At 39.0% G+C, this 16418-nt stretch overlaps 1 protein-coding gene across 7 annotated transcripts in view; it reads left to right on the top strand.

Moving 5' to 3' along the window:
• Positions 1-16418, top strand: part of MAPK14 (mitogen-activated protein kinase 14) — a 72451-nt gene that overhangs the window by 34328 nt on the left and 21705 nt on the right. For all 7 annotated transcript variants that reach the window (XR_009542933.1, XM_060162709.1, XM_060162707.1 and 4 more), the window contains 5 exons: positions 8118-8229; positions 8950-8979; positions 9633-9680; positions 10840-10954; positions 11753-11824. Coding sequence is in view for 6 of the 7 variants with exons in the window: in XM_060162709.1 (XP_060018692.1) it covers positions 8118-8229; positions 8950-8979; positions 9633-9680; positions 10840-10954; positions 11753-11824 (377 nt within the window). In the remaining variant the exon portion in view is untranslated. The remainder of the gene's footprint in view (positions 1-8117; positions 8230-8949; positions 8980-9632; positions 9681-10839; positions 10955-11752; positions 11825-16418) is intronic.

Consider the following 16418-nt stretch of genomic DNA (forward strand, 5'->3'; position numbering starts at 1 on the left):
CCTAACCCTAGAGTAAGCTGCAACTTCATGCTACTACAACATTGCCTTTTCTTAACTATAGTGGTTCTCTGATCAAGCTTAGTAGACAATGAAGAGTTTTTGGACTCAGTGCAGACAAGTTCCTCAAATTTCAGGAAAGCTGAATTGCCATTTTCCCCCTTATTTTATAACTTCCCATTCCAGGTTTCTTATACCCAAGTTCCTTATCTTACTTGGTTCTTGAAGAGGGATGTGGAAGTGGGGTTTTAGATTCTGCCGTGATCTAGAAGAAGACCTACAACAGGGTCAGTCAGCAGCCATTGTTTTAGTGAAAGCCAATGGGCAGATAATCACCTAGCTTATTTAGCTGTCCACTAACTAAAAATGATTGTTCAACCACTAAGTGTAGCCTTTTTTATCAGTGTAAAAGCTGCTGAATGTAACAAATAGGTAAAGGAAGTTTCTAGATTTATATTTTAACCTGATTTAATTCATAAATATTTAAATACCCATCCTGTGTTAAGCATAGTACTAGTCTCTGGGGAATATAACAAATTAGATAAACATGGTCCCTGATGATAGATTGAGACTCTTTAATTGGAGAGAAGAACAATTTAAATGACCAAACAAAATACAGTGTGATAGGTTCTGGAAGATCCTACGTGATTTTTATTACTGTTCACTCTCTGACCTCATCTGATACTTTTCCCACTCACTCTCTCCATTCCAGCCTCTCTGGCCTCTTTATTCTTCCTTGAATACAGACATCCACATTCCCAGTAGAACCTTTGTACTGGTTTCTAATGTTGGCCTGGAACACTCTCCCCACATATCCACATGACTGATTCCTTCATTTCCTTCAAGACCCAACCGAAAGGTCATTTCATCAGAAGCCTTTTTTTCCCTCTCCACCATAGCTGAAATACTACCCCCACTGTCAGGGTCTACTCCTTACTCTACTTTCTTCTTAGCAAATTTTATCATCATATATTTATTGTTGTCTGTCTTCTCCCTGTAGCTTGTAAGCTCTATTAGAGCAGGGAGTTTATTTTCTTCCTTGTTGAGTCTTCTTTATTTGGCTGTGTTGGGTCTTCGTTGCTGCGTGTGGGCTTTCTTTTCTCTAGTTGCAGAGAGCAGGAGCTGCTCTTCATTGCGGTGTGTGGGCTTCTCATTGTGGTGGCTTCTCTTGTTGCAGAGCATGGGCTCTAGGCTCACGGGCTTCAGTAGTTGTGGCACGCAGGCTCAGTAGTTGTGGCTCTCAGGCTCTAGAGCGCAGGCTCAGTAGTTGTGGCACATGGGCTTAGTTGCTCCACAGCACGTGGGATCTTCCCGGACCAGGGATCGAACCCATGTGCCCTGCATTGACAGGCAGATTCTTAACCACTGTGCCACCAGGGAAGCCCCCATGTTGAGTCTTTAGTAGTTAGAAATTCTCAGAAGTTGGGAGTGATGAACTGAATTGTACAATACCACATATAAAATTGTACACATTGGGCTTCCCTGGTGGCGCAGTGGTTGAGAGTCCACCTGCCGATGCAGGGGACACGGCCTCGTGCCCCGGTCCGGGAAGATCCCACATGCCGCGGAGTGGCTAGGCCCGTGAGCCATGGCCGCTGAGCCTGTGCGTCCGGAGCCTGTGCTCCGCAGCAGGAGAGGCCACAACAGTGAGAGACCCGTGTACCACACAAAAAAAAAAATTGTACACATCTTAGGTCTTTTTGGCTCTAAGTCTATTTCTAGTCACATTTTTCTTGATCCAGAGCTCTATTATTTGAAAGTTTGCTAACCCTTCTCATTGGGTAAATGCTGTGATAGGTTGTATGTAAGATGTCAAAACTAAAGGCCTTCAGTTGCATGTGGTCTCATTAATGAGATGAAGCATAAATGCTTACCTAAAACAACTTAAAGGACCAAGTCAAATTTGCAGTGTCAAAGCAACATACAGGGTATTAAGTGATCTCAGAATATGAGAGAAACTTAGTGGAGGAAAGCCTCTAAAGAAGGTAATAACTGTATCTGAAGAAACAGATAAATAAGGATTGGGTGTAGAGGTCGAAATATATTCCAGATAGTCAAAGAAATGAAGGAAATGTATAAAGTATACAAAAAAGGAGATTTGTGTGGAATGGAGACTGTTAAAGGAGTAGATAACCGTTGATTTTTCTTTTGTACTTGGATAAAAATTGTGTTTCGGTAAATTATGAATTTTTTTTTTTGGTGGCGGAGGAGAGTTGTTTTCCTAATTTAGCTAAGAGGCATTATCTGCTTGGAAATAGTGCTTTCCTCTATCACTGAAAGAAATTCCCAGCCCAGTTGTTTGGACTTACAGAAATATTCTTCTTCCTTGAAAATAGGTTGAGTGCTCAAGATTGGTAATACAGAAAGAGAAGCAGTCTGGGAGAAAGATGAATGAGTTAACTGTATTAACAGTTATATTTGCAATTTATTTCCATATCAGAGAGGTCTGCTAAAATGAGGATGGAGAGTTGGTAAAGCATGTAGGTGTCGTCACTGACTCACATTTGAAATCTAAACAAATTACACATCCTTTAAGAAAACACCATTCAGTTTTTGTCTGACATGATCAGTAAGATGCCCCCTTTTTCTCAGATTAGCTGTTGTAAAAAGGTAAAGAAGCTTCAAGGTATAGTTTTGAGTTTGATTCTCTCAAGAAATTTTCCTGTAATTAACTGCTTCCTAAGTCTGGATTGGTGCCCTCCCCTGTGTGTTCTCCAGCACCTTGATGTACACTTTTATAACTCGAATTATGCTCTATTATGAGTATATACCTTCCTCTCATCTAAATTCTGTATCTTTCTTTTCCACTGTTGTACTCCCAGTGCTCAACAATAAATATTTGTTGATGGAGTGACTGAATGAATGAATAACCTTGTGCTTTCTTGTTTATAACTGGTTGGCAATCTAGTTGTCTGATAGCATGCCCAGTGCATTCTCTTTTGACTAACTTTTTGTTTTTATCTTGGAATATAGACCATATGGTAGAAAATTGAATCTGGTTTATTTGATGCAGGTAATGTAGAGGGCACCTTTCAGTAATCTTTACTTCAAATGAGGAGAATAGTTTGTTGTGAAATAACCTGGCTAAGCTGCCTACCTGGCTGCTGAATGGTGCTTTTACCCCTTACATTGGAACAGTCTGGTCTGCTTACCAGATAAGATCTTTGGCATGAGTATTCCAATAAGATATGCCCTTGCCTGGTCTTACTAGTAATACTATATGAGTTGTCCTGGGTCATTCAATTAAATTCAGTGGTAATTGAGTGCCTGATATCTGCTACACAATGTTTTTAGGTACTTTAGATACTACAGAGGACAAAAAAGAAGCCTGTCCTCCTTGAACATTGTACAGATAGATAGCAATAAACAATGAGCATATAAAAGAGGAAATTAGCATGTTAGCAAGCAGTAATGCTATGGACAAGAGGAAAAGATAGAGCAGGGAAGTGTGAGGGTTGGGGGAGAGATGCAATTTTAAATGAGGTGGTAAGGATAGGCCTCATTGAAAAGGTGAATTTTGAGCAAAAATTTGAAGAAGTAGAAGAATTAGACTTGTGGATATCTGGAGGAAGAGCATTCCAGGCAGAAGGAACAGCCAGTGCAAAAGTCCTGAGGCAGAAGACTGCATGCTGTATTGGAATTGCAGCAAGGGGGCCTGTGTGGCTGCAGTAAGGAGGCCAGTGTGGAGCTAAGTGAGAGCAGGGGAGAGAAGTAGATGAAGAAATGAGAGAGAGAATTGGGGACAGGATGCTGGATTATGTACAGCTTTATCTGCTGCTGAAGGGATTTTTGTCTTTAAGTGAAATGGGAAGCCTTTTGAGAGGAGTGACATGGTCTATTTTTCATTTTTACAGAATCACTCTGCTGTTTTCAGAATAGGCTGTAGTGAGTCCCAAGGATCATTGGGTGTATTTCAGAAGCATGTGGTTACGAATTGTCAATCCCTATGATTATTTTAAATACTTTGTTTTAATATGGAAGTGTTTTTTGCCCTTTTTGATAATTATTTTATCAAATAGGGCTGATGGTAGTAGAGATGCCAAACTATAGATATAGAAGAGATTTTTTTCTACATAGGTTCTTTCTGATTGTATTATGCTTCAAAAAAAGAAAAGGCAGTAGAGTAGGAGTCTTTGACAATTGGGTGTTATCCAAGAAGCGCTTAATAAATGAAGCTCTAAATGGGGTGCTGGCTTGAGTACTGAAAACCACTTATTGTAGACTTCTGCCTTTTTGCTGGTACAGTACATTTTACTTTGAGAAATGATGGTTTATGCTCTTTATAGTTTAAGTTTAAAGGAAACCATCCTCACAAGAAAAGTGGAAAACAAGATTTGTATCATCAGGCTCTGAAATCATATTTTCAGCCCTCTACCTAATAAAGTCCTGCTTATTTAATTCCTTTTTAAAGATGGGGGAACTAGGTAGCTTTCCAGCTGTTGGTCAGATTTAATTATTTGAGGTGTTCTGAACACTGACAGTAATAGGCATGTCTTTACTAAAATGTAATTAATTAAGCAATTAAATGTAATTGCTTTGTAGAGACTAATACTATAGAAATTATGTGGCATCTGTTTTTTTTTAATTTATTAAATTTATTTTTGGCTGCATTGGGTCCTCGTTGCTGTGCAGATTTCTCTAGTTGCAGTGAGCGGGGGCCGCTCTTCGTTGCGGTGCGCAGGCTTCTCATTTCAGTGGCTTCTCTTGTTGCAGAGCACAGGCTTTAGGTGCATGGGCTTCAGTAGTTGTGGCTCACGGGCTCTAGAGCTCAGCCTCAGTAGTTGTGGCATGCGGGCTTAGTTGCTCCACGGCATGTGGGATCTTCCCGGATCAGGGCTCGAACCCATGTACCCTGCATTGGCAGGCAGATTCTTAACAACTGCACCACAAGGGAAGCCCCTATGTGGCATCTATTAATGCTCCTTTTGGGACTGGCTTATTTAAAATGTGCCCATCGACATTTTCCTCCCACTTCCTTGTTCACTACTTTTAGAAATTGTTATGTCTTCCATAAGCATTCAGGAACTTTGCACAACACTTGCTTTTGTCCACTGTTGCAAAATTTATTTCAAAAACCTTTCTATATGTGATGAGTTGGAATTTGACAATTGGTTTTCATGGATTGGTCTTTTGGGCTTCGTGGAAACAACATATAGTGATTAGGTTAATTCCTGCCAGACACATCTGCCATGAATAATGTGATTCAGCTGATTTGATTGGAGCCTAGCAGCAACGTTTGATAGTTATCACTATATAGACTGATTAACCTTATGTACTTATATAATGTCTTGACAGTCTCTCCCAGTGTCTGGAAATTTTAGTGATAAAATGAATGTGGTCTCTGATGGGGAGGGGACTTAAAGGGAATTACACAGTGGTAGAATATTCTTTTTTCTTTTTTAAAAAATAAATTTATTTATTTATTTTTTGGCTGAGTTGGGTCTTCGTTGCTGTGTGCGGACTTTCTCTAGTTGTGGCGAGTGGGGGCTCCTCTTCGTTGCAGTGCATGGGCTTCTCATTGCAGTGGCTTCTCTTGTTGCAGAGCACGGGCTCTAGGCGCGCAGGCTTCAGTAGTTGTGGCACGTGGGTTCAGTAGTTGTGGCTCACGGGCTCTAGAGCGCAGGCTCAGTAGTTGTGGCGCACGGACTTAGTTGCTCCGCAGCATGTGGGATCTTCCCAGACCAGGGCTCAAACCCATGTCCCCTGCATTGGCAGGCGGATTCTTAACCACTGTGCCACCAGGGAATCCCAGTGGTGGAATATTCTAACTAAAAGCATGCTCGCTCTCTCAGGCTGTGCAGTTAGTGGTCTTCTGTCTGTATAGGGTTTTTTAAGTTATTGGTAACCATTTAAACCCAATACTCAGACTTGAAATTACTATGTTTGCTTTGATAATACTGCTTAACACCTTTGTGAACTAGCGCAGACATTAGAGAGTTAAGATTTTTAGGTTTTATTTCAAGACAAATTAAGGTAGATTTCTAGGTAGAATCATGCAGAACAGTGTTTCCTTATTTTACCTTTTCTCCTTAAAAATATTTTTGAAAGTTGAAAGAATAATCCTCTTACTATTCAATGTCATAAAATGTAGTTATTTGCAAAACAGTCTTATAAAACAAGAATTGGATTCCCTCTTCCTCAACCTGAGCCTTGCAAATTGTCATAACTGGTATTATGGATATGGCAACCGTTATCCCAGATTTTCTGGGGGAAGTTCTGATTTCACAATATTAACCAGTTATTCACAACATTCTCGTATTTGTCGGATTTTGTATCAATTTGGGGTTAAAAAAATACAGTGACTGTGATTAGGATGGAATATTGCAACATTTATAAAACTTAAAAGAAATCATTCTCTTGACTTAAATTCTCTGTCAACTGGAAGAATTTGGAGGCAGTATGGGCTGTCATTTAAGATCATATTCTCTGAGCTCAAACAGTTTTGGATTCAGCCCCTGACATTACCACTCTTTTAACCTTGAGCAGGTTATATATACTTGTTTTGTCTTGTGTTTCCTCCTCAGCGAAATGGGAATACTAATGGAGCTTACCTTACAACTTTGTTGGGAAGAGTGTATGAGACACGGGCATAATAAATAGTGCTTGGCACAGAATAAGCACGAATGCCTTTGATTATGTTATGTTGAGCTTGGAGCATCTCTTAAATCAGAGCAACCTTTGTGAAAATATTTCCAAAAATCCAATATAGTCTTTAAGTGACAGAGTATACTCTTTCCTCAAGGCAATATAAACATGCAAGTTTTAAAAATATGAAGGGCTAAAAAATCTAACTTAAGGTTACATCTATGCTAAGTCCTATTGCTCTTCATCAAATTGGGAACTGACCATAGCAGCCCAACAGGGAAATTAGGAAACAGAAAAAAAAAAAATTTTAATTCTTCTTTGAGGAAAGAAAGTAGTAAATGTGGTGGTGTGTGTGTGTAAAGAGAGGTTATACACATATATAGTCATGTAAGACGTTAATAGTATATTTAAATTTACTGACCTGGTTTCTTTTCTTCCAAATTTATCAAAAATAAAATTGAAATGAAATCAGCATTTTTTTATAGCTCAACTGATATACATTATTATTCAGCCTCAGGAATGGGTAATCATTCTCATACTAGATAAAACCTAACTGAATTTTTTAAAACTCCACTTCTTTAGTACTGATTGTGGTTGTTATGTTCCCGTAGCAGTGTGATATAGTAATGAGTGAGTAAGGCATTGCGTCTAGAATATCTGTGGTGAACCTGTTGGACTTGAATGTAATCATTCCCTAATCTTAATGATGTAAGGACAGGATACATATCCAGCACCACACCTGTGGGGAGAGGTTCTAGAATGCCTCATCTTGCTTGCAGATAAATTGTGTTCCTCCTTCCTTTAAAGTAAATGCAGGAATATTGTCAGTGAACAATATCCTTTTACCAGTCATTCCTGAAAAAGGAGAGGTATAACTTGAAAATTTAAAGATACTCCTATTTTATTTATTTATTTTTTAATTGAGGTATAGTTGATTTACAATGTTGTGTTAGTTTCTGGTGTACAGCAGAATACTGTACAGCAGTATTCTGTTTATTTATATACATATATTTCTGAATCATTAATCCAAAACTCCTAATTTATCCCTCCCCCCTATGGTAATCATAAATTTGTTTTCTATGTCTGTGAGTCTGCTTCTGTTTTGTAAATAAGTTCATTTGAAGATACTCCTATTTTAGACCCTACAGGATATATAATGAGGTGAGAAATGTAATGGCGGATTTAAAAATATGGCCACGCATTTAGTTATACTGTGTATTTCTCATGCAGTAATATCATTTTTAAGAAAAATGATACTAACACATATATCATTCTAATCTCCATTTTTGTTTTTTTTCTTTTCTTTAGAGAACCTAGGAAAAGATGTCAAGTAGGAACTAGTATAAAAATTTTCAGAAAAATAGACAACAGGTAGTAAAGTTAGAATAGTGATGTTGCAAACAAGCCGCGCGTGAGTAGCTACTAAGCTTTTAGGTGTCACTGTGGTACTTACTGAGTGGACTTCTAACAGTCTTATGAAGATCAGAGCTTTCTTAGGGTTCTGGATTATTGTGTAACTGTCCATTAATTTCTAGGTACCTGGTGACCCATCTCATGGGGGCAGATCTGAACAACATTGTGAAATGTCAGAAGCTTACGGATGACCACGTTCAGTTCCTTATCTACCAGATTCTCCGAGGTCTCAAGGTACAGACAGTATTAGTAATAATTTTGTGGAATGAATTCTCTCTCTCCCTCTCTCCCTTCTATTTAGGGCTTAAGGGAAAACAAACAAAACTTTTCTTATGGAAAATTTCAAATACAGAAATCACAAGTACAATCATAGTATAATGAACCCCTGTGTTTACTCAGCAACCACAATTACCAACATATGGTTAATCTTGTTTCTTTTGTATTCCCCCAAACCCTGGATTATTTTAAGGCAAGTCTAGACATCATATCACTCCACCCATCAATACTTCTGTTGGCATGTCTGAGAGTTAAAGACTCTTCATTATTACATCTAAACAATAATAATAATTTCTTGATGTAATCTAATATCTGGTCAGTGTCATGTTGAAACTTTGAAAACATCCTCAAGAAGGCTAATTTATTTGTGGCAGGGGCAGTTTTTAAATTAAACCACCTTTAATATTTAGCATCTTTGAGTCCTTATTGTGCTCCAGAGCACCCACCAGGAAACAGGTTGAAAGCTCTTTTCTCTCATACTCCAGCTCTGTGAACAGAGTTGGTGGTATGGAAATCATAGTTATGATAAATGTACAGACTACTGATAATTACTTGCTCTGATTTCTAATCCTGCTGTTAATACTAGCATTTCTTATTGACTCATAAAAATGTACTTCAGATATGTCATATGACAGTAGGAGGCTGGACATAACTAACTGATTTTTTGCTTTTTCACAGTATATACATTCAGCCGACATAATTCACAGGGTAGGTATTGTCTTTTGATTAAATTATTGGGGTGCTGGTGGGTGGGGAGATTGGCAAGATCCTAATCTAAGCTTATTTTACCCATTGAAATATTGAGTGATTGCAACTTTGCTCTAGGTTTAACTAAAGAACGAAGATGTATAGTTTTTACCTATTTAAGGCTAATGAGGACTAGATAGTGACTGTAGAATGGAGATTGTTTATAGCTAGATGAAGTCTTTTTTTTTTTTAATTTATTTGTTTATTTTTGGCTGCATTGGGTCTTCGTTGCTGCACGCGGGCTTTCTCTAGTTGTGGTGAGCAGGGGCTACTCTTTGTTGTGGTGCATGGGCTTCTCATTGTGGAGCACAGGCTCTAGGCGTGTGGGCTTCAGTAGTTGTGGCATGTGGGGTCAGTAGTTGTGGCTCGCCGGCTCTAGAGCGCAGGCTCAGTAGTTGTGGCGCACAGGCTTAGTTGTTCCGCGGCATGTGGGATCTTCCTGGACCAGGGCTTGAACCCATGTCCCCTGCATTGGCAGGCGGATTCTTAACCACTGCGCCACCAGGGAAGCCCTAGATGAAGTCTTTTATGTTTAGCTCTTCATCATTACCCTTAGGGAGAGAATTTACCATGTGTCATAAATTTGATCCTGTTCTTTCTTACTTGCTTCCTAGGACCTAAAACCTAGTAATCTAGCTGTGAATGAAGACTGTGAGCTGAAGGTAGGATGAAGTGACAGTGGTAATTGTTTCACCTTGTAACTATATGTTTAACTAACCAGGCAAATTTATATAGGGAATGTGTTTATAAAGCCATGACTTTTAATCTGAAAATTCTTATTGTCCTTAAGAATATCATTAGACTTTGAAATTTAAACCAGAGATTTAGTAAGCTTTAGTTTAAGTGATATTGAAGGTAGTATCAGGTGTCTTGTTTTCATTCTAAAATAAAGTTAAATTGAAATTTAATATATTAGTTATAATAAAGGAGAATTATAGTGTGAATATCAAGTAAGCAGTCCTCTTGAAGAGTAATTATTAGATTTTATGGGTTTCTAAGAGAAAAAAATGGCAGAAACACACTTATTCAAAATAATTCAAATGAGATAAATCTATAAAGAGCAAGCAACTCTGGAATTTTTTGTTTCATTTCTTTTCTTACTCAATTTTTTGGAAACATAATTTACAATAAAATGCAACACTTTAAGCGTACATTTGACAAACTTATATAGCTATGTAACTACCAACACAGTTATGATAAAGAACATGTCCATCACTCCAGAAAGTTCCCTTGTGCCCCCTTCCTAGCCAGTCCCCACACCTCTACCCCTAACCCTGGCTTCAGACAACAACCGATCTGCTTTCTGACACTATAGAGTAGATTTATCTCTTCTGGAGTTTCATACAAGTGGAATCATACAGTATTTTTCTATGTGTGTCTGACTTTTGCTTAGTATAATATTATTGAGATCCATCTGTATTGTGTGTATCAGTAGTTCATTCCTTTTTGTTGCTGAGTAGATCCATTTTATGATTATACCACAATTTATTTATCCATCCACCTATTGATAGACATGTGCTTCAATTCCATTTCAGGGCTGTGTAAAGCTGCTATGAATATTCATGTGCAAGCCTTTCTGTGGCACATATATTTTCATTGCTCTTGGATAAATGCCTAGCAGTGGCATTTTTGTTTTGCTTTTTGTGATTTCATTTTTTTTAAGTTCTTGCTGTGTTCCCCATGCATTCTAAGCATGGACCAGGAAATATGTTTATGAAAGTGCTATATTCTCGCTTTTTATAAGGCACTGGAGTTTTTTCCCTCCTGCTTTACAAGCCTTAGGAGTTTGTTCCAGTGCCTGATTTCTCTTCTCTCCCTTAGATCTTGGATTTTGGACTGGCTCGACATACAGATGATGAAATGACAGGCTATGTAGCCACTAGGTGGTACAGGGCTCCTGAGATCATGCTGAACTGGATGCATTACAACCAGACAGGTACTACTTGCACTTGTATTTAGGGCCTTATTAATACTATGTTGTGTGTATTTGGGGTTCTCAGAAGTGGAGATGGCAGGAGTAGGAAGAAACATTTTTTTTCTTCCCTCAGTGATCATTTTAAGTCCACGAATAGAAAAATATTTCAGTTGCTCAGATAAAGTGGGTTTTTTCAAACTTTGTGATTTAGCAGTTGGCTTTTTATTTATTTATTTATTTTGCGGTACACGGGCCTCTCACTGTTGTTGCCTCTCACTGTTGTGGCCTCTCCCGTTGCGGAGCACAGGCTCCGGATGCGCAGGCTCAGCGGCCATGGCTCACGGGCGTAGCCACTCCGCGGCATGTGGGATCTTCCCGGACCGGGGCACAAACCCATGTCCCCTGCATCGGCAGGTGGACTCTCAACCACTGCGCCACCAGGGAAGCCCTGGCTTTTTACTTATTTATATTTTCAGCATATTCTCTGAGTACTCCTGCCTGAAGACATTGGGTTTATAATATTAACCTCTCAATATTACTTGGGAGAATCCATCATTTCTACCAGTAAGAAACCTTTGCCCTTTTGTGAACAGCTTATTTCTCTTGCCATAACTATGTTTTGACTTAGCCCACCCATGAAGCCCTTTAATGTGGTAAGGGTCTTAGCTTATTTATTTCTATAAAAATGAGTGTGATTGTTGAACCTCGGATGTCTTAAATATTAATTTCAGTATTTCACCCCTTAACTATAGTTCCATTTGTAGCCAAGTATGATAATAGTGACATTATATTACTTTTATTTCTCTTTAATTTTGCCAGTTGATATTTGGTCAGTGGGATGCATAATGGCCGAGCTGTTGACTGGAAGAACACTGTTTCCTGGTACAGACCGTATCCTTTAAAAAGTTTTGGATTCTTGTTTCTTGTCTGTATTTTGGTGTCCATGGTAGTATATTACTTTTACCTATCTCTAGGAAGGGCCTTCAGTTACCTGCTTTTATAGTCCAGATGTGCATTGTGAGATCTGCCCTCTTGCTGAGTATCTTGCCTTGTCAAGAAAGAGGCTTCAATTTATTTTGAGAGTTGCAGAAATTCCTCATAATCTGGAACGCCCTTTAAATCTTTCATATGTCATCTTTTTTGCAACAAGTTCCTTATTAATCTTCCCACAGCCCTTCTGCCACCTGAGTGTATTGGTGAGAAGTTCTAGATCTCAATGACTAGTTTAGTCTTCATTGCACCAGCGCTCAATGAACACAAGATAACCATTTATAAATCGGGGATATCTTGCTTGTATGTTTGATTTACATATTAAAAAGGCTGTATTTGGTCCTTGTAATGATACACCTGCTGACTCGTTTTGTTTGTTGTCTAACAACAAATAATAAAAGCAAGGAGATAAGGTCACCCTGTCGTGTGCCTTTTTTTCCCCTCAGCATGACTTTATTTTTATCCCAGATTGTAGCCAAACCTTAATTTACTTCCAGAGTTATTGTCTAGTTTATGGTTTATCATGGCCCCTTTATTTTAGCCCCTTTCCTGTCTGCTGCATGCCCATTTCACAGTTTAGTAATAATATCATCAAAATGTGATTTGTTGTAACTCCCATCAGTTCCACTTGAGGAAGATGTTTTGAAGTATATGTCTAGAATTAGGTTTGAAGGTTTTCGTAAAATTCATTTGACCAGGCTTCCGTGGGTTTGGTTGAGAGATGCTGCAATTGCCTGTGTTCTGTCATGGTTAGAGACCTAAAAGCTGTTTTAGCACCTCACCTAAGCAAACTCATTGAGTTTGTAAACCAGATTGTCAGTTCACTGGCTTACAGTTGGGATAATACTTCTATGGTGACTGTGATGTTCATGTTATCGATCCACATATTCTGTCTTCTGCTAGAGTGTTCTTTCCTAATGAACTGAAAAACCTCTTCCCTCAGCCATTTATTTCCCTCTGAATATTACTGGATTGATACAGAGTATAGTCTCTTTATATAGCTCACCTTATTCCTCCTCATCCCCAGATTCTAATTTTAATGCCTAGTGTTTCTCCTTTGTCCTTTGCTTTATTTACCTTATACTTGTTTCTTAGAAATTTGATATATGCATTATAGTCCAAGCTAAGAGAATTAGGGAAAATTTGTAATTTTCCTTTTCCTCAGGCACGTACCTTAGGTCCCATTCTTTAGTCTGTCCTCCCAAGCACACTGCTCTGATGCTCTCCTCTGTTCCCCCTCTTCTTCCTCTTCTTTGTATCTGTATCTCCATCTGCAGTCAGTCGTGGACACTCATACCTACATAGACACACAAAGTGGTAGAGAGAGACAGACAGTAGAGCATACTGGTTAAGAGCACATGCTCTGGAATCAGACTTACAGGGTTGAGATCTTACTTAGCTCTTATTTACTCCCAGCTCTGTGACTTTGAGCAAGTTGTCTAACCTCTGTCTCTCAGTTTCCTTAACTATAAAATACTGATAATAGTACATACCTCATAAGGTGGTTGTGAGAATTTAGTGAGATGAAATCTGGAACGTACTTAGAACAGAGCCTGCCAACAGATATTAGCCATCATCTTCATCAGTGATCTTTGGGAAGCAGTTTCTCCCTTCATCTTCCCACTTTATTGTCTAATTGTGAATCATTTAAAGGCTAGTTTTTTGTTTTATTTAAATTCTGTAACAGGTAGTAAAGGATGGATCCCCTTGGCAGGCTACTGGTAGAAAGGTTTCAAAGCAGTTGTGTGTGTCCTATGGTCCTATCTGCAGGACAGCTGCCTACTGATGACTTGACCCTTTTAAAATGCGAACTTTCAGCCTCTAAGAAGTCTTCTCTTTTTTTTTTCAATAAATTTTATTTATTTATTTTTGGCTGCACTGGGTCTTCGTTACTGCGCGCGGACTTTCTCTAGTTGCGGTGAGCAGGGGGGCTACTCTTCGTTGCAGTGAGAGGGCTTCTCACTGCAGTGGCTTCTCTTGTTTTGGAGCATGGGCTCTAGGCGTGTGGGCTTCAGTAGTTGTGGCTCATGGGCTCGAGCGCAGGCCCAGTAGTTGTGGCGTACAGGCTTAGTTGCTCCGCAGCATGTGGGATCCTCCTGGACCAGGGCTCAAACCCGTGTCCCCTGCACTGGTAGGTGGATTCTTAACCACTGCACCACCAGGGAAGCCCTAGAAGTCTTCCCTTTTATGCATACTTCTTTTCCTTCTATGAACTTTAGGTAGAAAATCTAGCATTTAAACTTTTTACTAGGAGATTCTCTGTTTTTTCTTTTTGCGGTACGCGGGCCTCTCACTGTTGTGGCCTCTCCCGTTGCGGAGCACAGGCTTCGGACGCGCAGGCCCAGCGGCCATGGCTCACGGGCCCAGCCGCTCCCCGGCATGTGGGATCCGCCCGGACCAGGGCACGAACCCGTGTCCCCTGCATCAGCAGGTGGACTCCCAACCACTGCACCACCAGGGAAGCCCAGGAGATTCTCTTTTTAATATATGAGAATTCATTTCAAAATTCTTATTTTAGTAATTCACTGTTTCTTTCCTACTTGGCTCCTTCAGACAGATGTTCTCCTGGATCGGAACATTCAGATTCAGAGGACTGTATTTGTAATATACATTCAGATTCAGAGGATTGTATTAGTAATATACATAACTCCCTTCTTGTCAGTTGCAATCTGTGTGGATATAGCTTTGGTTGCCTGACAAAGGGAGAGGAAAGTGTTTTCTATTACTTTTTAAAATTCCCAGTTGATTCTCGTGTGCAGCCAGTGTTGAGTACAACTAGAGTTTACCCTGGTTGGATTTTAGTTTTAATCTTTCAGGCTGACCCTGAAAAAGTTACTTAGTTAGCAGTTTTTCCTCATTTTTTTTTAAGGTACCAATGAGATCAGAAAAATTAAGAATCTAGAATTATCCACTTGGGGACCTAGAAAGATGTTAGAAAACATCTAGTTGAATCCTCTGTTTTTATAGATAAGGAAACTAAGAACCCAGAAAAAGATAGATACAAACCTCTGATCTGACTCAGGTATTAGTTTCTTTCCAATATTCTACTTGTTGCCTGTTCTCCTAATTTCTGAAACTCATTTTCTTAAAACCTTTGCAGAATGTGCTGGCCCCACACACTCTTCTGTTGCCCAGAAAAGCATGCATCTACTGCTTATTTATGATTTGAAGATGCAGCTGAATGCTGAGGCAACCTCTAGACTATGCTCTTTATTTGAGTACACAGTTTTCTCCCTGTTTTCCTCAATTATTATTTATCTTGCATTTGGAACTGACGGTTTTAGCTTCTAGATAAGAACTATCTAATAGAACTTTCTGTAGGCTTGCAAATGGTTTATGTATGTACTGTCCAATAGGGCTGTTGGTAGCTACCAGCCACATGTGGATATTGAGCACTTAAAATGTGGCCAGTGAAACTTAGAAACTGAATTAAAAATATTTTTGTGGTTAAGCATATAAACATGAAATTTGCCATTTTAACTTTTTCTTATTGTGGTAAAATAAACATAACATGAAATTTACCATTTTAACCCTTTTAAAGTGTACAGTCCAGTGGCACTAATTATATTCATAAAATTGTGCACCCACCACCACTATGTCCAAAACATTTTCATCACCCCAACAGAAATTGTACCCATTAAACAAAAACTCCCCATTCTTCCCTCCCACAGCCTGTGGTTACCTCTCTTCTACTTTCTGTCTCTATGAATTTGCTTATTCTAAATATTTAATATTAAGTGGAACCACACAATCTTTGTCCTTTTTTGTCTGAATTATTTCACTTAGCATGTTTTCAAGGTTCATCCATATTGTAGCATGGATCATAACTTCATTTTTATGGCTGAATACTACTCCATTGTAGAGCTATACCGTATTTTATTTATCCATTCATCTGTTCATAGACACTTGGGTTGTTTCCACCTTTTGGCTATTGTGAATAGTGCTTCAGTGAACACTGACATACAAGTATCTCTTTGAGTCCTTGCTTTCACTTCTGTTGGATATATATCTAGGAGTGGAATTGTTGAGTCACATAGTAATTCTGTATTTAACTTTTTGAGGAGCAGTCATTGTTTCCCAAGCAGTTTCACCGTTTTACATGCCCACCAGTGATGTATGAGCAATTTCTCCACATCTTCACCAACATTTCTTCCTTCCTTTCTCCTTCCCTCCCTCCCTTCCATCCTTCCTTCCTCCCTTCCTCCCATCCTTCTTCTTTTTTAAATTATAGCCATCCTAGTGGGTATGAAGTGGTATCTTTTTGTGGTTTTGATTTGCATTTCGTAATGACTAATAATGTTGAGTATCTCCCTGTGTTTACAGGCCGTTTGTATGTCTTCTTTGTAGAAATATCTGTTTGAAACGTTTACCCATCTTTTAATTGGGTTGTCTTTTTGTTGTTGAGTTTTAGGAGTTCTTTATATATTTTGGATATTGAGCCTTCACCAGATATATGATTTGCAGATATTTTCTCCCATCTGTGGGCTGTCTATTC

The sequence above is a fragment of the Lagenorhynchus albirostris genome, chromosome 10 (assembly GCF_949774975.1).
Source record: "Lagenorhynchus albirostris chromosome 10, mLagAlb1.1, whole genome shotgun sequence".
In the NCBI taxonomy this organism is placed as follows: domain Eukaryota; kingdom Metazoa; phylum Chordata; class Mammalia; order Artiodactyla; family Delphinidae; genus Lagenorhynchus; species Lagenorhynchus albirostris.